The 21,122-nt window shown below is 44.2% G+C and overlaps 1 protein-coding gene across 2 annotated transcripts; it reads right to left on the bottom strand.

The window, feature by feature from the left end:
* Positions 1 to 10,004: 10,004 nt before the first annotated feature.
* Gm34531 (predicted gene, 34531) lies at positions 10,005 to 19,992 on the bottom strand. 2 transcript variants are annotated; one of them, XM_030248882.1, is made up of 4 exons: positions 19,855 to 19,992; positions 15,471 to 15,638; positions 15,258 to 15,374; positions 10,005 to 13,855 (listed from the first exon to the last, which is right to left on the bottom strand). In XM_030248882.1, exons 2-4 carry the CDS (start codon positions 15,550 to 15,552, stop codon positions 13,632 to 13,634), a joined length of 423 nt encoding a protein of 140 aa, XP_030104742.1. In that variant the 5' UTR covers positions 15,553 to 15,638; positions 19,855 to 19,992; the 3' UTR covers positions 10,005 to 13,631. The 2 variants fall into 2 exon arrangements, with proteins under 2 accessions (XP_030104742.1, NP_001371170.1); NM_001384241.1 differs by lacking the exon at positions 19,855 to 19,992 and having other exon boundaries at positions 15,471 to 15,607.
* Positions 19,993 to 21,122: the final 1,130 nt, after the last annotated feature.

Genomic DNA, 21,122 nt, shown 5'->3' with positions numbered 1-21,122 from the left:
CTACCCACCCACTCCCACTTTTTGGCCCTAGCATTCCCTTGTATTGGGGCATATAAAGTTTGCATGTCCAATGGGCCTCTCTTTCCAGTGATGGCCTACTAGGCCATCTTTTGATACATATGCAGCTAGAGTCTAAAGCTCCGGGTACTGGTTAGTTCATAATGTTGTTCCACCTATATGGTTGCAGATCCCTTTAGCTCCTTGGGTACTTTCTCTAGCTCCTCGATTGGGGGCCCTGTGATCCATCCAATAGCTGACTGTGAGCATCCACTTCTGTGTTTGCTAGGCCCTGGCATAGTCTCACAAGAGACAGCTATATCTGGGTCCTTTCAGCAAAATCTTGCTAGTGTGTGCAATGGTGTCAGCGTTTGGAGACTGATTATGGGATGGATCCCTGAATATGGCAGTCTCTAGATGGTCCATCCTTTTGTCTCAGTTCCAATCTTTGTCTCTGTAACTCCTTCCATGGGTGTTTTGTTCTCAATTCTAAGAAGGGGCAAAGTGTCCACATTTTGGTCTTCATTCTTCTTGAGTTTCATGTGTTTCACAAACTGTATCTTATATCTTGGGTATTCTAAGTTTCTGGGCTAATATTCACTTATCAGCGAGTACATATCATGTGAGTTCTTTGTGATTGGGTTACCTCACTCAGGATGATGCCCTCCAGGTCCAACCATTTGCCTAGGAATTTCATAAATTCATTCCTTTTAATAGCTGAGTAGTACTCCATTGTGTAAATGTACCACATTTTTGTATCCATTCCTCTGTTGAGGGGCATCTGGGTTCTTTCCAGCTTCTGGCTATTATAAATATGGCTGCTATGAACATAGTGGAGCATGTGTCTTTCTTACCAGTTGGAACATCTTCTGGATATATGCCCAGGAGAGGTATGCAAGATCCTCCAGTAGTATTATGTCCAATTTTCGGAGGAAGCCCCAGACTGATTTCCAGAGTGGTTGTACAAGCTTGCAATCCCACTAACAATGGAGGAGTGTTCCTCTTTCTCCACATCCTCGCCAGCATCTGCTGTCACCTGAATTTTTGATCTTAGGCATTCTGACTGGTGTGAGATGGAATCTCAGGGTTGTTTTGATTTGCATTTCCCTGATGATTAAGGATGCTGAACATTTTTTTCAGGTGCTTCTCAGCCATTCGGTATTCCTCAGGTGAGAATTCTTTGTTTAGCTCTGAGCCCCATTTTTTAATGGGGTTATTTGATTTTGTGGAGTCCACCTTCTTGAGTTCTTTATATATATTGGATATTAGTCCCCTATCTGATTTGGGATAGGTAAAGATCCTTTCCCAATATGTTGGTGGCCTTTGTGTCTTATTCCCTGTGTCTTTTGCCTTGCAGAAGCTTTGCAATTTTATGAGGTCCCATTTGTCAATTCTCGATCTTACAGCACAAGCCATTGCTGTTCTATTCAGGATTTTTTCCCCTGTACCCATATCTTCGAGGCTTTCCCCTACTTTCTCCTCTATAATTTTCAGTGTCTCTGGTTTTATGTGGAGTTCCTTAATCCACTTAGATTTGACCTTATACAAGGAGATAGGAATGGACCAATTGGCATTCTTCTACATGATAACCGCCACTTGTGCCAGCACCATTTGTTGAAAATGCTGTCTTTTTTCCACTGAATGGTTTTGGTCCCTTGTCAAAGATCAAGTGACCATAGGTGTGTGGGTTCATTTCTGGGTCTTCAATTCTGTTCCATTGGTCTACTTGTCTGTCACTATACCAGTACCATGCAGTTTTTATCACAATTGCTCTGTAGTACAGCTTTAGGTCAGGCATGGTGATTCCACCAGAGGTTCTTTTATCCTTGAGAAGAGTTTTTGCTATCCTCGGTTTTTTTTTATTCCAGATGAATCTTTCGATTACCCTATTTAATTTGTTGAAGAATTGAGTTGGTATTTTGATGGGGATTGCATTGAATCTGTAGATTGCTTTTGGCAAGATAGCCATTTTTACTATATTGATCTTGCCAAATCCATGAACATGGGAGATATTTCCATCTTCTGAGATCTTTTTTAATTTCTTTCTTCAGAGACTTGAAGTTCTTATCATACAGATCTTTCACTTGCTTAGTTAGAGTCATGCCAAGGTATTTTATATTATTTGTGACTATTGAGAAGGGTGTTGTTTCCCTAATTTCTTTCTCATCCTGATTATCCTTTGTGTACAGAAAGGCCATTGACTTGTTTGAGTTAATTTTATATCCATCTACTTCATTGAAGCTGTTTCTCAGACTTAGGAGTTCTCTGGTGGAATTTTTTGAGTTACTTGTATATATAGTATCATATCATCTGCAAAAAGTGATATTTTGACTTCTTCTTTTCCAATTTGTATCCCCTTGATCTCCTTTTTTGGTCGAATTTCTCTGGCTAGGACTTCAAGTACAATGTTGAGTAGGTAGGGAGAGAGTGGGCAGCCTTGTCTAGTCCCTGATTTTAGTGGGATTGCTTCCAGCTTCTCACCATTTACTTTGATGTTGGCTACTGGTTTGCTGTAGATTGCTTTTATCATGTTTAGGTATGGGCCTTGAATTCCTGATCTTTCCAAGACTTTTATCATGAATGGGTGTTGAATTTTGTCAAATGATTTCTCCGCGTCTAAGGAGATGATCATGTGGTTTTTGTCTTTGAGTTTGTTTATATAATAGATTACGTTGATGGATTTTCATATATTGAACCATCCCTGCATCCCTGGGATGAAACCTACTTGGTCAGGATGGATGATTGTTTTAATGTGTTCTTGGATTCGGTTAGTGAGAACTTTATTGAGGATTTTTGCCTCGATATTCATAAGGGAAATTGGTCTGAAGTTCTCTATCTTTGTTGGGCCTTTTTGTGGTTTAGGTATCAGAGTAATTGTGGCTTCATAGAATGAGTTGGGTAGAGAGACTATTAATGACTGCTTCTATTTCTTTAGGGGATATAGGACTGTTTAGATCATTAACCTGATCTTGGTTTAACTTTGGTACCTGGTATCTGTCTAGAAACTTGTCCATTTCATCCAGGTTTTCCAGTTTTGTTGAGTATAGCCTTTTGTAGAAGGATCTGATGTTGTTTTGGATTTCTTCAGGATCTGTTGTTATGTCTCCCTTTTCATTTCTGATTTTGTTAATTAGGATGCTGTCCCTGTGCCCTCTAGTGAGTCTAGCAAATGGGTTATCTATCTTGTTGATTTTCTCAAAGAACCAACACCTCCTTTGGTTAATTCTTTGAATAGTTCTTCTTGTTTCCTCTTGGTTGATTTCGCCCCTGGGTTTGATAATTTCCTGCCGTCTACTCCTCTTGGGTGAAATTTCTTCCTTTTTTTCTAGATCTTTTAGATGTGTTGTCAAGCTGCTAGTGTGTGCTCTCTCTAGTTTCTTTTTGGAGGCACTCAGAGCTATGAGTTTCCCTCTTAGAAATGTTTTCATTGTGTCCCATAAGTTTGGGTATGTTGTGGCTTCATTTTCATTAAACTCTAAAAAGTCCTTAGTTTCTTTCTTTATTCTTTCCTTGACCAAGGTATCATTGAGAAGAGTGTTATTCAGTTTCCACGTGAATGTTTGCTTTCTATTATTTATTTTGTTATTGAAGATCAGCCTAAGTCCATGGTGAGCTGATAGGATGCATGGGACAATTTCAATATTTTTGTATACATTGAGGCTTGTTTTGTGACCAATTATGTGGTCAATTTTGTAGAAGGTACCATGAGGTGCTGATAAGAAGGTATATTCTTTTGTTTTAGGATAAAATGTTCTGTAGATATCTGTTAAGTCCATTTGTTTCATAACTTCTGTTAGTTTTACTGTGCCCTGTTTAGTTTCTGTTTCCATGATCTGTCCATTGATGAAAGTAGTGTGTTGAAGTCTCCCACTATTACTTTGTGAGGTGCACTGTGTGCTTTGAGCTTTACTAGTTTCTTTAATGAATGTGGCTGCCCTTGTATTTGGGGCATAGATATTCAGAATTGATAGTTCCTCTTGGAGGATTTTACCTTTGATGAGTATGAAGTGCCCCTCCTTGTCTTTTTTGATGACTTTGGGTTGGAAGTCGATTTTATTAGATATTAGAATGGCTACTCCAGCTCGTTTCTTCAGACCATTTGCTTGGAAAATTGTTTTCCAGCCCCTCATTCTGAGGTAGTGTCTATCTTTTTCTCTGAGATGAGTTTCCTGTAAGCAGCAAAATGTTGGGTCCTGTTTGTGTAGCCAGTCTATTTGTCTATGTCTTTTTATTGGGGAATTGAGTCCATTGATATTAAGAGTTATTAAGGAAAAGTAATTGTTGCTTCCTATTTGTTTTGTTTTGTTTTTTTTTTTTTTTTGTTAAAGTTGGCATTCTGTTCTTGTGGCTGTCTTCTTTTAGGTTTGTTGAGGGATTACCTTCTTGCTTTTTCTAGGACGTGGTTTCCATACTTGTATTGGTTTTTTTCTGTTATTATCCTTTGAAGGGCGGGATTTGTGGAAAGATAATGTGTGAACTTGGTTCTGTCATGGAATGCTTTCGTTTCTCCATCTAAGGTAATTGAAAATTTGGCTGGGTATAGTAACCTGGGCTGGCATTTGTGTTCTCTTAGTGTCTGTATAACATCTGTCCTGGATCTTCTGGTTTCATAGTCTCTGGTGAGAAGTCTGGTGTAATTCAAATAGGTCTCCCTTTATATGTTGCTTGACCTTTTTCCCTTACAACTTTTAACATTCTATCTTTATTTAGTGCATTTGTTGTTCTGATTATTATGTGTTGGGAGGAATTTCTTTTCTGGTCCAGTCTATTTGGAGTTCTAGGCTTCTTGTATGTTCTTGGGCATCTCTTCCTTTAGGTTATGGAAGTTTTCTTCTATAATTTTGTTGAAGATATTTACTGGCCCTTTAATTTGAAAATATTCATTATCATCTACTCCTATTACCCGTAGGTTTGGTCTTCTCATTGTGTCCTGGAATTCCTGGATGTTTGAGTTAGGATCTTTTTGCATTTTCCATTTTCTTTGATTGTTGTGTCCATGTTCTCTATGGAATATTCTGCATTTGAGATTTTCTCTCCCATATCTTTATTCTGTTGCTGATGCTTGCATCCATGTTTCCAGATTTTTTTCCCTAGGATTTCTATCTCCAGAGTTTTCTCCCTTTGGGTTTTCTTTATTTTTTCTACTTTCATTTTTAGATCTTGGATGGTTTTGTTCAATACATCACTTGTTCGTGTTTTTTTATAATTCTTAAAGGGATTTTTGTGCTTCCTCTTTAAGGCCTTCTACCTGTTTAGCCGTGTTCTCCTGTATTTCTTTAAGTGAGTTATTATGACCTTCTTAAAATCCTCTGCCAGCATAATGAGATAAGATTTTAAGTCAGAATCTTGCTTTTTCAGGTGTGTTAGGGTATCCAGGACTAGCTGTGGTGGGAGTGCTGGGTTCTGATGATGCTGAGTGGTGTTGGTTTCTGTTAGTAAGAATGTTATGTTTGCCTTTTGCTATCTGGCAATCTCTGGCCTTAGTTGTTATAGCTGTCTCTGGCTGGAGCTTGTTCCTCCTGAGATTCATTAGCCTCTGTCAGCACTCTTGTTAGTCCAAAGCTCTTCTGAATCTCAGTTGTCAGCATACTCTCTGCAGGCAAGTACACAGAAGTCTGGAGCACAGCTCTGCCACCTGGATGAAGATGAAAGCCAAAAAGGGCCCCTATCCCAGAAGATATGTTCCTTCTGCATCCACCATGCTCTCCTTGCAGACTGGTTTCTTTGGGACCCAGGATACAAGATGGCGCTCTCACATGTTCCACAGAATGAGCTCTCCCTGGAGCCCACCTGTCCTCTTGCAGGAAAATTGCACAGAGGACCGGGTCCCAGCTCTGCCCCCTGGCTGAAGATGAAGGCCTGAAAGGGACCCTGTCCCTGAAGCTGTGTTGCTCCTGCTGCTCTAGCACTCTCTTGCACAGACTGTTCTATATGGGACCCAGAATACAAGAACGACAGTCATTTCAAAATGGTCTTTTAACTAGACTAGCCACCATGTGTGAATAAATGCCTCAGGCAGCACCACAGGCTGTGCAGGAGTCAAGAGGAGGGCACCATCCTACTGACCTTGACTTAATGAACTGGAGGCACAGCCTGGATAGCTGGGTTTTGAGCTGGTGGTAATGAGAAGCCAGCTCTGCCTCTGCTGGTCTTGAAAGTATCAGAGCAAGAGAAGAGGAACCTTAAAATAGAGCACGGACCCCTTTAGATCTGAGAATCCACCCTGAACACTAACCAGAAACCTTAGGACTTAACTAACAACCCTCAACCCCTGGACAAACAGCTGGGAGGTTATTGACACCTGGACTCCTTCCATAGAAAAAAGAACACGAAAACACATTTTAATTTACCTGAGCCTTCTGGGTCTCTGGGTCTTCTCTGAAAGATCCTCCCCTCCTGGCTGACCCCACCCTAGAAAGCCTATAACTGCTCTCCTGACTTCCATGTCCCATGAGTGGTTCTAGCAATCAGAAGTCTAAATAATTTGAGTTTTCTAATTGGGCATGGGGGAACAGAACTGAAATCCCAAAACCCAGGAGAATTAGGCAGAAGGATCCTAATTTCAAGAGCAACCTGAGCTACAGAGCAAGAACTTATTGGGGGAAAAACATAAGAAAAGAAGATGCAATCAACCAGGCTTCGAGTAGAAGTAGCAGAAAGGCCACTGTAGGTCCACAGTTGGACTTGCAATGGAGGAAGGCTACCTAAGTTGGTGTCCTTACAAGCAAGAAGAGCCAGGATACCAGGAATGAGCTCAGGGGAGCCTCTAGCTCAAAAGCCAGCCTACCCTCTTTAGAATTGTCTAGGTAAGGAACCCTTGTAGTTTGCCAATGATGATGTTGCATGGGTGTTCTATGCGCTGAAGATGAGTCTGCAGGCCGTGGATGTTATTGTGGAGAACTGTGGCCCTGAAGGCTATTGTCTGGGGGAGGGCAGGCTGAAGTCTGAAAGAACTATGGAGGTCAAAGCTCCCCAATGGACACCCCACCCTGAGCCCTGAACATCTTGGACCTGAAGCTGTCATCTATACCTCTGGGCTAAGGCTATATGATCACCTCCCCTTCGGGAAATGCAACCAAACATACCTGAACACTGAATGTCTGCCCAGATGGTCCTTAAAGAAGACCTTGCTCCATGAAATGACTTTGCCTCACACTCCAAAGAAACCAACTGTTAGACCCAGGAAAATAACAAACATTTTATTACTGTTTGATTAAGCAAGCTTTATTTACGCTGGCCAGACAGTCGCCTCTCCCTAAATTGAGATTTCACAGAATAGTCCCTCACTGCCTTTGAGGTCCCTTTTACTGGGGAAGTGATAGGGTTGGTGGAAAACATCTGTTAACATCTGAACAGAAGAGAGGGAGACTCAGTACTCAAGGCTGTCTGTGGGGTAGATAAGTGCAAGAATACATCACGTGGAGGGGGGTGTCATCACAGTGTTCAGAAGTTTAACAAGAAAAAGGGGTGTGTATACATCATGGGGTTAAAAGTTCATCATGGAAACACTCTGTTTGCAGAATTCATAGGGCTTCAGAAACAGCAACTTTAGGCTTGTAGGTTATGGAGACTTGGTAACAATGTATAACAATGTTGCTCCTTTAACAATTGGTAACAATGTATAACAATGTTGCTCCTTTAACAACAATGTAGCTACTCTTTGGTTTTGTACAACTGTCCATCCTAACTGGCTTACACCTTCCTCTACCCATTAAAGGCTGACTACACAGGCCCTTTTAGGCTGTGTGTTGTGAGGCCTTATCTCCAACCTCCTGCTCCTTGGATGTTCCTTGGAAGCTCCATGGGATGTTCCTCCCAAGAACATCTACCGCCCCAACCCTGGCATTGGGCCATGTGAGTATGCTCTGTATGGTACAGTACCTGACTCACTGTGCCATAAGACAACCACAATGCATTTTTCAACCTGCCAGGGGCCTGGTAGAGGAAAGAAGGTTCCAGAAGGCTTCCTAAGTTCTTAAGCTGTACCCCCTGGGGGCTGGCAGGAGGGGCAGCTGAGTCACAAAGCACCTAGAACCAGTCCCAGCGCCAGCACCCTCCTCCACTCCTCTGGGACTCTACTCTGAGTTTGGGTTCCTAAGTCCACCTAAGGATGTACATGCACAAGGTCAGCAATGCCCCCTACCCAGGCCTGAGGGGGTGGGGCCAAGGATCGAGGACCCTGAGGGCAGTTTGCTTTTTATCAAATTCATGTTCAACAGAACAAACCAATCAGGTGGTCCCCTCAGGCTCTCAGCGTGCAGGTGACTGAATGCCCCTGGTGCTCAGTCAGGTTTGTGAAGAGAACACTCGGTGGTGACCTTCCAGTTCACTGCTTCCACTTTGTGTCCAGATCTTATCGCCTCTGAGCTTTAAGTTGGAAATTAATACTGAAAAAGGCAGCTGCAGTTTCTCAAATTCAACACATTTCCAATGAGAACATCTGTAAAGTAGTTTGAAGGAATGAGTGAGAAAAATCTGGCTTCTATCTGGAAGTCTGGGAACCTCACTTATCAGAAAGAATAATAATATTCAGTTGAGGGGTCCATTTTTTTATTTTGAAGTAACCTTAGATTTATTTAAAAAGTAAGTTGCAAAAAAAGCTGGAGGCAGAAACCCATGCCCATAACCCCAGCATTCGGGTGGAGGCAGAGGATCAGAAGTTCAAGACCGGCCTTGGCTATATGACACCCTGACTCTAAAAACAAAACAAAAGGGTTGGAAAATAAACCCAAAAGAGGTGTGATTATTCTGAACTTTTCTGTTCATTTTACATACACTGACATTTCACATAACTATGGTGCAATTATCAAAATCACAAAATTAAAAATATAACCCTAATTCTTATTTAACCCTGCTTGGCTCCTCCTCATTCTCTGACACATGCATCCCACACCTCCTCTAGTTTCCATCTCACTAGCTTGTCCAGCCACAGACTCTTAAATTCAGAGCAAGACCTTGGACTTGACTTTTGTGATGATCTCCACCCTTAAGAACTCCAGGTTTCATCTCTGGGTCTGCCCTCTAAATGCCAACCCAGACTCCCACCACAGCTCCAAGGCTAACATGGCCATGGCATTCCCCCACAGCACACTTTCTCTTCTCTCCATTAAAACCCATAGTTTGTGATTATGATATATGGTACATCATATATGTGTTTCTTTAACACATGTAGATTTAACCTGTCAAGGGTTCACTGATTCTGGAACACTCTGGTGTTTACTTTATGTCTTTCTCTGAGATAAGAAAAATTTCCTTCTCTCCTGCTTTTTTTTTTCTTCCTTAGGTCAGAGATCCTCCTCAGACTCTCACAGGCTGGGAGAGCCACTCCACTACTCAGCTACCTCCCACCCCACCCCACCCCCACCCTATCTGTCATTTCTTCAAATGTTTCTTTCTACTGCAGTGTTACTTCACAGCTGCCTCCAGGATACCTGCTACACACATGTCGTGATCTCTGGTGCTACCCTGCTCATGTCTTCCCTGTTTCTTCTGTCTGTGCTCAAGTCAGCTGTCACCACAGAACCAATGTTGGGCTCCCCCTTGTTTTTGTGTACTTTGGCAGTGGTGCTTTATACGGTTTGCTTACATCCAGTTATATTTTGATGTCCTACTACTTTGCTGGGTTGTCCTTTTTCCTATTCACACCTAAAGTGCTTGCCGTGTGTGTGTGTGTGTGTGTGTGTGTGTGTGTGTGTGTGTGTGTGAATATCTATGTGTATATATGTGTGTATACATATTGTATATATGTGGCATTCATATATATGAGTACATTTATCTATACACATTTCACATAAACATATACACATATATATATGACACACACACAAACACACACATATATGCATATATGTATATATGTATGTGTATATATATATATATGTATACACACACACACACATATAATGCTATGTTGTCTCAGCATCCCATCTCCCATGTCATCTCAGCACTGCAATCAGTTATTAGTTACTTTTTGTTTCTGTGATAAAACATCCTGAGCAAAAGCAACCTACAGAAAAAAGAGTTTATTTGGGCTTACAATTCCAGAGAGAGTCTAGAATGGAAGGAGAGGCATCACAGCAGGCAGCTGGAGCCAGAAGCTGAGCAGACACACATTCACAATGCAGAGAGTGGGGAAGAGGAGAGGGAGGGGGAGTAAAGATTTGGAGGTGGGACTAGACCATGAACTCTGAAAACCTAACAATCCTCCCCCCGACCCCCCAGTGACATCCTTCTTCCAGGAAGATTGTACCTCCTCAATGTTCCATCTCAAACATCACTGCCAACCTGGAACCAAGTGTGCAATACCGGATCCTGTGGGGATGTCTCTCACTCAAGCCACCTCAGCATCTATTGAGCACCCTTGTCCTTGCTGCTGAGGTTTCCACTATCTTTAGTCTAAGGAGTGATTTTGGTGCTGTGAAGCTTAACCCTCTTTGACTCTGATGGAACAGGCAGTCCAGTGCCTTTGCTTCAGCAGCTACTAGGTTCTGTCACAGGTACTGATCTACCTGCTATGGATGATGGCACTGAGCAACTCAAATTCCTATGCCTTGGTAATGCTTGGACCCACTGCTAGCCTCAAGCCTCCTGATGGGATTGCTTTCCAAAGACCCATCATCCCTTGACTGCTTCAGGAATTTTGCTGTTATCTAAATTCTCTCCTTTTGGCTGGAGAACTGGAGCTGTAGATACCACACAAGGACACTTCCCACCCATGAAGAAGTCACTTCAGGTCCATGGGAAAGTCAAAGAGGGAAGGCAACCCAGAGTTGATTGCAGCCTGCATGGATGGCCCTCACCACTTGGAGGTGTGAGCTCTCTTCCTTCAGAGCTTAGGCTTTTGCTTTTCCATTTGGTAGTGGCCACTGCTGCCTAGATGCATGAAGATCCACCTGCCTCTACCTCCTGAGTGGCTGGGATTAAAGGCTTGTGTCTGAGTTTTGTGTTAAAACCTTGATGGCTCCGTGCCACTCACAGGCTATCAGATGCTTTGCATATGGCTTCCTCTGCCAAATGGATGGCCCTGGTTTTTGACACTTAGTTTAACCTCATGTATAACATGTGACACATGACCACAGATCCAGTTTTACTATCACCAAATAGCTGCTTACTCTGTCCAGAAAGGGAACTTAGACCTCAACTCCAATTGGTTTGGTGTAACTGATACAGAGACTGGGTAGGTGAGCTTGACTAGTGGCCAACACACCCAGTGATAGAGCAGTCAGTTGTCTATATGCAGTAAAGGTGAAAGGCCTATGGTACAACTACAATCTGATCATGTAAACATGAAAACAAAGGGAGAATAATTTATCAGTGACTATCAAACATAAGCTAAAGTTGTGGACCAGCACTACTTGCAAATTCTGTGACTTGCAGCGCCAGTTAAAATTAATGTGGTGAGCAAGAGTCAAAGTGAGGACCTAAGGAAGTAAGTTAGAATTGGAGAGGAGGAGGGTTTACATGTAATTATTCCCAGTTGGGCAAGAAGTGTGTTATTATCTCCTGGCTGAGCTTGGCCTATGCAGTATCTGGAGGATTAATTCATCTTAAGAAAATTACCCTAATCTTTGCCTAGTTCTAGCTATAACTCATATTTTAAAAAAGTCCTCACACAGGGCTCCTCATGGTGTCTTCTCTGGTTCTTCTCCATTCAGCCACTCATGTGTACACATCCTTAGTCATCATTGACGTGAGACAGAGAACTCCAAAGCATCTGTCTCAATTTCACTTTTGAGGAATGTTGCTTGCCTAGCACCTGAGTACCTGCGTCAAGCAGATCTGGGCAGAGAAAGGCCTTGTCCATCTCAAATACCTGCCTCACCAGCACAGGACCTGGGTGGCACTTACATGTAATCTTTTTCAGGAGAATTTAGCTCCAAGGAGTGACCCACCCCATGTTATCATGGCAAGATGGTCCTCTTAGTATCTGCTTCCTTAGCATAATCCAAGGAGGATATCCCAAACCTTGTACCCAGAGACTCCCAGAGCCCCTACTGTCCATGCTAGGTCACTAAGCAGTACATATGGCACTAGTGTTTGGCCAGTGTGGGGAGTGAGTGGGGCTAAAATTCAATGTGAAACCCATATCTGAAGAGAAGGTCTTGTCAGGGACCTTGGGAACAGAGATGCCAGACCACTCATAGGCTACAGGACATATCAATCACTGGTTAGGAAGAAACTGCAGAATGTTAGGTGGAGTGTGTAATGCATTCCCTACCCCAGCCAACTCAGGTGAGAGTGTGCTGCAGGATCCTGGAGAGCAGGGTCAGGGGGGCAGGCAGGGTGTGTGGACAAGAGTGGGCAGATGTAAGCATCTGGGAATGAGATACCACACCTACCCATAACTTCACTTGTTCTAGGGACTGAATCAGAAATATCCCTTCTGGGGTCATATTTTAAACCTTATTCACCAGTTGGTGGGAATATTTTTGGAGGCTGTGGATCTTTTTAGGAAGTTTGGTATGGGGCTTGAAGTTTTCTTCTGAACCCTGGTCCAAGCTATCCTCCGAGCTTTCTAGTCCACCCTGACATCAGAAGTGTCATCATACACTCCTACTGCAGGGCGCTGGGCTGCACCGAGTCTTCCCCACATTACAGGCTGAAACCTTGAAGCAAATACATCTTCTCTAAGTTGTTGCTGTCCAGTCATGTGGTCACAGCAAGGCTACAGTAGTAGCCTGTCCCATACCAAAGGCCTTCCAGCAACATCCTTCTTCTCTTGGACAGCCCCTTCATGCCCAGTGTAGCCCACTCAGCCTGGCTAGCCTTAAACTTGCAATCAGTCTCCTCAACCCTCTCTGTGCTCCTTACCTTTGCCCGTTCTCAGGGACTCTTCTAAGGCCAGGTAACCAGTCATGTCCACCAGGCCTCGCTTCCTGCAGTGAAGCTTCAACCATTTGTGATTTTACACCACCTTGGCATTTTCTCTTCTCCTTATGGCACTCCAGACTCTGTCCCCTCCCCTTCCTCATACTGTGGCCAGTGAGCCCTCCTAGAGCTCCAGATCTGAGTTTGGATTGCATGATCACTCTATGCTGGGCCTCAGGCTTCAGGGACAGCTCTATATTGAGTATAACAGTCTGTCTCCTAATTGGATGGTTCCATGCAGATCTTGGCTGCTCTAGTCATTTAAGGCTGTACTGAAAGATGGAAGAGGGATGAGTCCCTGGGACAGAGGACCTATGAAGGAGCAAGAGCCAGGCTGTGGGGAAGCAAGAGTTTACTGTCTCTGAGTAAGATTCCCAGTTCAAATGCATGAACAGGGGACACAAGTGGAGTAGTGTCAGAGAGTGTATTCACCTCTGGCTTCATCAGATCCATGTGCCTCTCACTGTGTGTGACAGTGTGCCAAGGGTCAAGGGCTTTCTTGAAGAAGCCTGTGGTCTGCACTGGATATACTCCCTGTCTGCCTCCATGAGGAGCAGCAGGGTTTTATTCCTACTTCCTGGGCCAGAATGTCAGGGAGGAGCAGACTGCTGAGTCCTAAGCAAAGGGTATGGTGTCCTCCCTTCTGCCCCACGGACAGACCATTGCTGTGCAAGTGCTGGAATCGATGAAGGTGAGATTTGAGGTGGAAGACAGGATGTGCTAGAAGGATGAGTATGTTGGGGCAGGGTATCACAGCACAATGGTTCTCACAACAGGGTGCAAAAGAGGGCCAGACTCATTGGCAGCAGGAGCCAACCTGGTAAGGACCAGAACCCCTCCCAACTCCCAGGTGCTCTGTTGCAACGATCCCATGAACAGCATCTTCTGATGATTCCATCATGAATATTGCTCAATGACAACTGATTGAAATCATTGGCTTTGGGACAAGTGGTGGCACAGCGCTTGGTGATCTCAGTATTTCTGTTTTTATCTGCAGAAGAAAAGAGACAGCATGTGGTCCTAGAACCTTGAGGCTAGATGGGCAAAGAAGGGGAAAGCATCCAGTGTGCATGGCTGGATCTGGCAGTCCTCTCAGAGGCAAGAGCCACAGAGGGTCAGGAGCTCTGTTACTCAGTGTCACCACCATTCTGGGATATGGCAAAGAGCTGAGAGTTCTCTCCAGCAGACCCAGCTGACCTAGGATGGTCAAGGCCAAAAGTAGAAGATGCCTGGTATCCAAAAATTACATTGCTTGGTGGCCCAGAACTCGGGATGGCTAAGCATGTTCTAACAGAGCCTCTGGCCTCCTTGGAAGCCCAGAACAGGCCTCTCCTCATGAGTGCATCAGATCTTCCCAGAACACTTAGCACCCAAAGGAGTCATGAGAGTCCACTCCCTGCACAGAGCTACCAGTTGTTACCTTCCAGCTCCAGATAAACTGAACATAAAGCTGTGTGTGTGTGAGGGCAAAGGTGAAAGGCTGGAAGAAAACTTGAGAAAGTTACACAAAATCCCTTAGCTTCCAAATCTTCACCTACAACAAATCCTTTTAGTGTGATAAGAAAAAAGACCCTAGAGGCAGGACTACCAATGATAACAGGAGCCTCACCCTGGGAAACCTACTACTCTCTTTGGGAAAATTCCACTTGGGAAATGGTGGCTTCAACCTGCTATAACTACACAGGGGAAACACTTCAGTAAGAGGCAGTCAGAGGCAGGACTCAGTGCTGTGGGCACTACTGCAAAGGACAGTCTATCAGGCCTCCCTGCCTGAAGGTCACACTGAACCTCTCCTTCTGGGGCTTGTCCTAGACCAGCAAGGCATTGTTCTCAGGAATAGGATTGAGGACACAGGAGATGCCTAAAGTTTAAGAATTAGTCTGTAACAAGGCTCAGGACGGCTAACTCAGTGAGGAGGTAGTTCTGAGGTGTCTGCAGCATCCCAGGCAACTAGAGCCAGGACCAAGCAACTACTACCACCATGGGTGTGCTCACAACAGGTCTGGACATTTTCGTATTTTCTCCTTTCTGTGGAGATGGGACAAGGAATATTGGCTTTTCTTTTTTTCCATTATCCTAACTAAGGTCACACTGCCTCAGCAGCCCCATGTGATGTCCCAAGTGAATGAGTGGCCTTGTAAAAAGCATCTCTGACTCACTGGCTCCCTTGGGAATTCAATGTCACATCAGAGCTTTTGTCCTGGGGAGAGTTGTAGAAACAGTGACACAGGAACAGATATGGCAATTGGGAGAGAAAAAGAATAGAACAGAGTTCTGACCACACTTTTCTGCATTGTCCATCATCTAGAGGACCTGTTGGGCCTGTGGGTGTGGAACCAGGACTCAGCCTTGCCAGTGGTTCTGGAGACATCCAGGCTAGAGAACAGACTCACTCTTGTTAAGGAGAACCTCTCTGCTCACGCAGACCTTTTCGTTGGGCTGACATTCTGCGGGCTGACACTGGCTGGCCTGGGAAACATTGAAGCACTGGAAACAGGTCAGGTTTTGGGCTATGAAAAAGCACACACAGCGGTGGGTGGGTAAAACAAGCCAGAACCACCACCCTCCCCCTGCTCCATCCGCCGTTACCTCTGCCCAGGCCTTACCTGGTACCTTGTAGATGATCATGCCTCGTTCGAGGTCCACAGACACCAGCGATGCCCAGAGCACCAGGAGAAGCCGGGTCATGTCTCTTTGGAGCCTTAGTCTTGCCTGGATCCTACACAGCCTGGCACCTTGCCTTGCCACAGCCCAGTGCACCGGGACTGTGGTGCCTGGAGGAGGAGGTGGAGCACTGGCTGGAGTCTGCAGTCCCTCCTCAAAGGTTTCCAGATGAAGGAACAGTGAAAGGTATGTGTGTGTGTGTGTGTGTGTGTGTGTGTGTGTGTGTGTGTGTATGAAAGAGAGACACAGAGCGAGAGGAGGGAGTATTGGTGTGTTAGTTTCTCCTCTGGAGACATCAGGACACCTTGTGTGTCCTCTACTTTGGGACCCGCCACCTTTGCAGGCCTTACAGACCTTACCTAGATCCATTTTACCTCAGGAAATGCTGCCTTAATCTGGAGCTGCAACTCAGTTCAATTCATGACTCAACCCAGGTCTCTCTTTCAAGACTGTCATCTTGAAGACAATTCCCCTAGTGGGACAAAGGGCCACTTCTCTTTTCAAGCCTGTCTGCTCATTCTTTATTCCCTGTCCCTTCCTTCTCTTTACTGTCCCTCTCTTCTCTCTGTTTTACCAGTTAATAAATGTGGGGGGTTGAAGGAAGATGGACCCCATGAGCTCACAGGTTTGAATTTTGGTCCCAAGTTCAGTGGAGCTGTTTGGAAAGGACTATGAGGTGTGGCTTTGGTGGAGGAGGTGTATCACTGCAGGTGGGCTTTGAAGTTTCAAAAATCCACACCATTCTCAATGGGCTTTCTCTGCCTCATGCTGGTGAATCAAATACAAACTCTCAGTTACTCCTCCAACTCTACCCTTATCTGCCTGATGCCATGCTCTGAGCCATAATGGACATAGACTCTATCACTGTGAAACTGTAAGGCTCTGTTTTAGTCAGGGTTTCTATTTCCACACAAAACATCATAACTAAGAAGCAAGTTGAGGAAGAAAGGGTTTATTCAGCTTACACTTCCACATTGCTGTTCATCACGAAAGAAGTCAGGACTGGAAATCAAGCAGGGCAGGAAGCAGGAGCTGATGCAAAGGCCATGGAGGGATGTTACTTACTGGCTTGCTTCCCTTGGCTTCCTCAGCTTGCTGTCTCATAAAACCCAGGATTACCAGCCCAGGGATGACACCAACCACTAAGGACCCTCCCACCCATGATCATTAATTGAGAAAATGCCTTGTAGCTGGATCTCATGGAGTTGGCATTTCCTCAAGGGTGGCTTCTTTCTGTGTAATAATCTAGCTTGTGTCAAGTTACACACAAAAAACATCTACTACAGGCTCTTCTAAAAGTTGCCTTGGTCATGGTCGTACCAAAGCAATACAAAAGTAACTAACACGACCAATATTTATGGGACTGGAGAGATGGCTCTGCACATAATTATAAGTGTTGCAGTAGGTAATTAATCCTACTTAAATCAACCTGGTGTCAGTGGCAGGAGTTCCTCTGTCCAATGTTCTGGACACACGCACATCCTTATATTTTAATATGACTTAGATAGCTCAATTGTTGGACCACTCTCAAATGTCCACGTGGATAACACTTCTCCTCTGATACTCCTGAGCCATTATTTACTACAATCTATACTCTATCTTTGCTGCCCAGAGGCAGTGAGGGGAGGGGAGCTGGGGATGCCCTTTCCTGGCTCTTACATCTCTTGTATGCTCTCTCTTCTGCACCTCTGAAGCCCGGACCTTACTCCTTTACCAGCATGGTGGTTCTAATTTCTCCTTCCTCTCTCTTTCCACTAGTTTAAGAATCCTAAACTCCTGCCTGTGTTTCTCTGCCCAGCCATTGGCCCCCAGAATCTTTATCTACCTATCAAAACCAACTGGAGGCCGGGACCCTCAGCATCTTACATGTGGATTCTCATGCAAATGTGGGCACCCAATTTACATAATTCCAGCATGAGACCAAATCCACACCATATGAGGAACAGACTTTGGATCCCAATGCTTATGTAGGCAGGACATCTCATTGTAAATTCGACTCTGAGGGATATAAGACACTCCACTGGCTTCTTCATGCAAAGATGTGCATATCTAGACACAAATGCACACACAAACACAAACAAGGTTAGCATCCATGTGAGTCTCTAGATGGTGACCAAGACCAATGGGAAGGCTTATTTGGCTCCCCACTATTCAGGCATGGTGCCGATGGTACTCAGTACAACCAAATGGACTCCTCCAGGGGTGCATACTAAGAGAGTTACCTGTAGTGAGTGCTGCCATCTTCAAACTCACACTCAAGCCTCTTAGGGAACAGTACTTAGTTGAGTTTACAGCATTCCCATATTCCCAGCTCATACACTGGCTGGAGGCTACAGGTTAGCTGAGGATTCCTGTGCATTGGATTCAGAGAGACAGGGAGTAGCCCTGAGCTGGTATAGGATGTGAGTGTTTCACAGCCTTTACTTTCTGCCTCAGGATTCCAGATTAAAGAAATGACAAAGCCATCAGCTCTTTCATTCCTATGAAACTCTACTGGAAAATCTGGGTTTCCTAGGGACTTGGGAATTCTTGGTTTTGGCTGTGTTTATTTTTGTTTTCTTAAGACAAAGTTTCTCTTTACAGCTCTGCCTGTTTTGGAACTCACTATGTATACCAGGCTGCCTTCAAACTCAGAGATCTGCCTGCCTCTGCTTCCTGAGCGCTGCGATTAAAGGTCTGTGCCACCACCACCTGCCATCCAGGTATTTTAAGTATGGCTGAGAAGAAGAAGGTCTCAGGCTGCATGAGATCCCAACAATGGACATGGAAGGAAAGGTCATTGCACCTGATGTGTGTATGTGTGTGTGTGTGTGTGTGTGTGTGTGTGTGTGTGTGTGTGTGTGTGTAGGCCACAGGTCAGCCTTGGGTCTCTTTCCTATGGTGCCTTTACCTTGATGTTTGAGAGGAGGTCTCTCACTGAACCCTGGGACTTTCAGGTTCAGCAAGACTGGAGAGCCAGAAAGCTGCCATATGGGTGCTGGGAATTGAACCCCAGTCTTCTGGAAGAACAGTCCATGCTCTTAACTGCTGAGCCCCTGGTTCTCATGATTTTTAGGGTCAGGTCTCTGTTTTGTGTAAGCTGTGATTTTAACAAATGCAGTATCAGGAATCCAATATCACAGTGTAAAAGACTGCTTCATAGCCACCCATTCTCCTGTCCCTTTCATCCTTTTCATCCCTCCTGCCCCATAACTGCTTCCAGGACTACATGTGGCTGTGGTTACATGTTGTTCAGCTGGGTCTTCTCAGTTAGTCTGCCTGGTACCCATCACTCCCACTTTCCAGCATCCACACTGCCTTCCCATCTCTATCAGATTCTTCATTCACAAGGAAAACAAGTGATTTTCCTTTCCCCACCAAAGTGGACCAATTCAGGGTCCATCTCTGTGTGGGAAAAAAAAAACCACTGTCAGAATCCAGCCAGCCCTGTTTACTGTCATTGTAATTTAAAAATCAATATGTTATTATCCAACATCAATCATTACTTCAAATGACATTGTTAAATAAGGTGGTACTTACCTGTGATTCTAGCACTCAGGAGGCTGAGACAAAAGGAACATGGGTTTAAGGCCATCCTAGGCCACACAGCAAGTTCAAATCAGCCTAGTACATTAGCATAATTTGTCTTGAAAAAAAAAGTAGAAAAAGAATAACATAAACACACACACACAGGGTTGTAGCTGTTGCTCACTGATAGTATGCACAGGAATTGAGGTATAATCTCCCATTCTGCAAACAAACAAACAAACAAACAAACAAACAAACAAACCAAACAAAGCACAAACCTATACACACACACACACACACACACACACACACACACACACACACACAAAGAAACAATGTGTTATTTAGGGCTTTACTGCTGTGACCAGACACCATGACCAAGACAATACTTGTAAAGATAACATTTAATTGGGACTGGCTTACAACTTCAGGGGTTCAGTTATGATCAAGGTAGGGAACATGGCAGCATCAGGTAGACATAGGGCCTAGGAGCTTAGAGTTCCACCTCTTATTCTGAAAGCAGCTATGGGAAGACTGACTTCCAGGCAGCTAGGATGAGGGTCTTAAAACCTTTGTCCACAGTGACACACCTACTGCAACAAGGCCACACCTCCTAATAGTTCCATTCCCTGTGCCAAGCATATACAAACTAGCACAAACAAGAATACACAACTGATGAAAATTCAAAGCAGCTTGTCCCCTTCAAAGTTTTCAGCCTCATGTGTTGAAACCCTGGGTCCTGAGTGTCCCTAGTATCTGAGATGTATTGCCACAAGGCTATTGGCTAAGACAAAATGGGGCCATTAGAGCAGATCTTACCCAATTGGAATGATGTCCAGTAAGAAGAGATCAGGGCATGGAGGTGCGCATGAAAACCACAGGAACTGCTGGAGAAAATGCCACCTGCTGGACAAGGAGAGGTACTTGCTCTGTTCACAAGGCTCTCAGGCTCTTGCCTCCAATCCTCTGTAAGCCAGTCTGACCTTGAACTTGAGGTCCTTCAGTGCTGGATCACAGGTGTGTTCTCCACGCCCTGCTCTCCACACCCACTATTAAAGGATTTACCTGGAAATGCAGAACCATCAATAAGGTCCTGTAATAAGTAGGAAGAGCTGAGTGGAAAATGTCAGCCAAAATGCAGGATAGGAGGTCAGCACACCAAGCCAGTGATGTTTTTTTCTAGACTGCCAATGAAGAGCAAGAAGAAGTGAAGGCAACAGTTCATTTTACAATAACTTAAAGAAGAAGCAGACACCTAGGACTAAGTTTAACAAGGTGGCACAAGCCTGGGGCATTAAAAGTCGTGAAAGAAATGAAGGCAGCCTAAATAAATGGAAGGGTATTTGATGCTTAAAAATAGCAAGGGTTTTAAATTTGTATTTGTTAAGTAATTATTGATTAATTAATAATTTACTTATATTTATTAATAATATATGTTTATATGCACTCATTCATGTGACAGGTGCACGTATGGAGGTCAAAAGGCAACTTACAGGATTTCTCCTTTTACTCTGTGGAACCGAGGGCTCAAACTCAGATTTTCAGGTGGAGAATAGAAGGTGGAGGGTGAAGGTTGGAGGGTGGAGAGACAGGGGAGAAGGAATGAAGAGAGGGGTGAGAACAAGGAGTGTCCAGAATTCCACACTCATGCCCATGCTGGGGTGATTTTTAATACTAGTGCCACGTCTGTTTGTAGAGAATAATAGTGTTTGCACAGCTGTTTCTGGGACAGCTGGGTAGCATCAGAATTGAGTGATTGTTACCGAACTCACCACACCAAAGAAATAATAAAATAGTATAAAATAAATCATCGCAAATACTTCCACAGTGTCATCTCAAAAGCTGAGCAGTAACTCAATGACACATTCTTCAGCTTTTAAGGAGGAATGCTGCTCCTCCCTCAAAATTTTCCGTGTTTGTTCTTGTTTGTTTCAGTTCAAAGAAAGCTACTTACAACCATCTCAAAGCTCCTGTCCTCACTCATCCAGACCATAAACTTGCTGGCTGTTGTGATACATTCTGCCTCTAGGGGTGCTCTGCTCTTCAGTTGAATTTGGGATTGAGGCTGGGCCCCCTTCTGCCCTGAC

Source organism: Mus musculus, chromosome 15 (assembly GCF_000001635.26).
Source record: "Mus musculus strain C57BL/6J chromosome 15, GRCm38.p6 C57BL/6J".
Classification (NCBI taxonomy): domain Eukaryota; kingdom Metazoa; phylum Chordata; class Mammalia; order Rodentia; family Muridae; genus Mus; species Mus musculus.
Note: the sequence above shows the minus strand (reverse complement) of the source record. Positions and strands in the feature narration are given on the sequence as shown.

Coding starts and splice junctions, on each gene's coding strand:
- Gm34531 (XM_030248882.1), bottom strand. CDS start 15,552: ATGACCCGGCTTCTCCTGGTGCTCTGGGCATCGCTGGTGTCTGTGGAC. Junction 15,375..15,470: donor GATCATCTACAAGGTACCAG/GTAAGGCCTGGG, acceptor GCTTTTTCATAG/CCCAAAACCTGACCTGTTTC. Junction 13,856..15,257: donor AGAGGTTCTCCTTAACAAGA/GTGAGTCTGTTC, acceptor TTTCTTCTGCAG/ATAAAAACAGAAATACTGAG.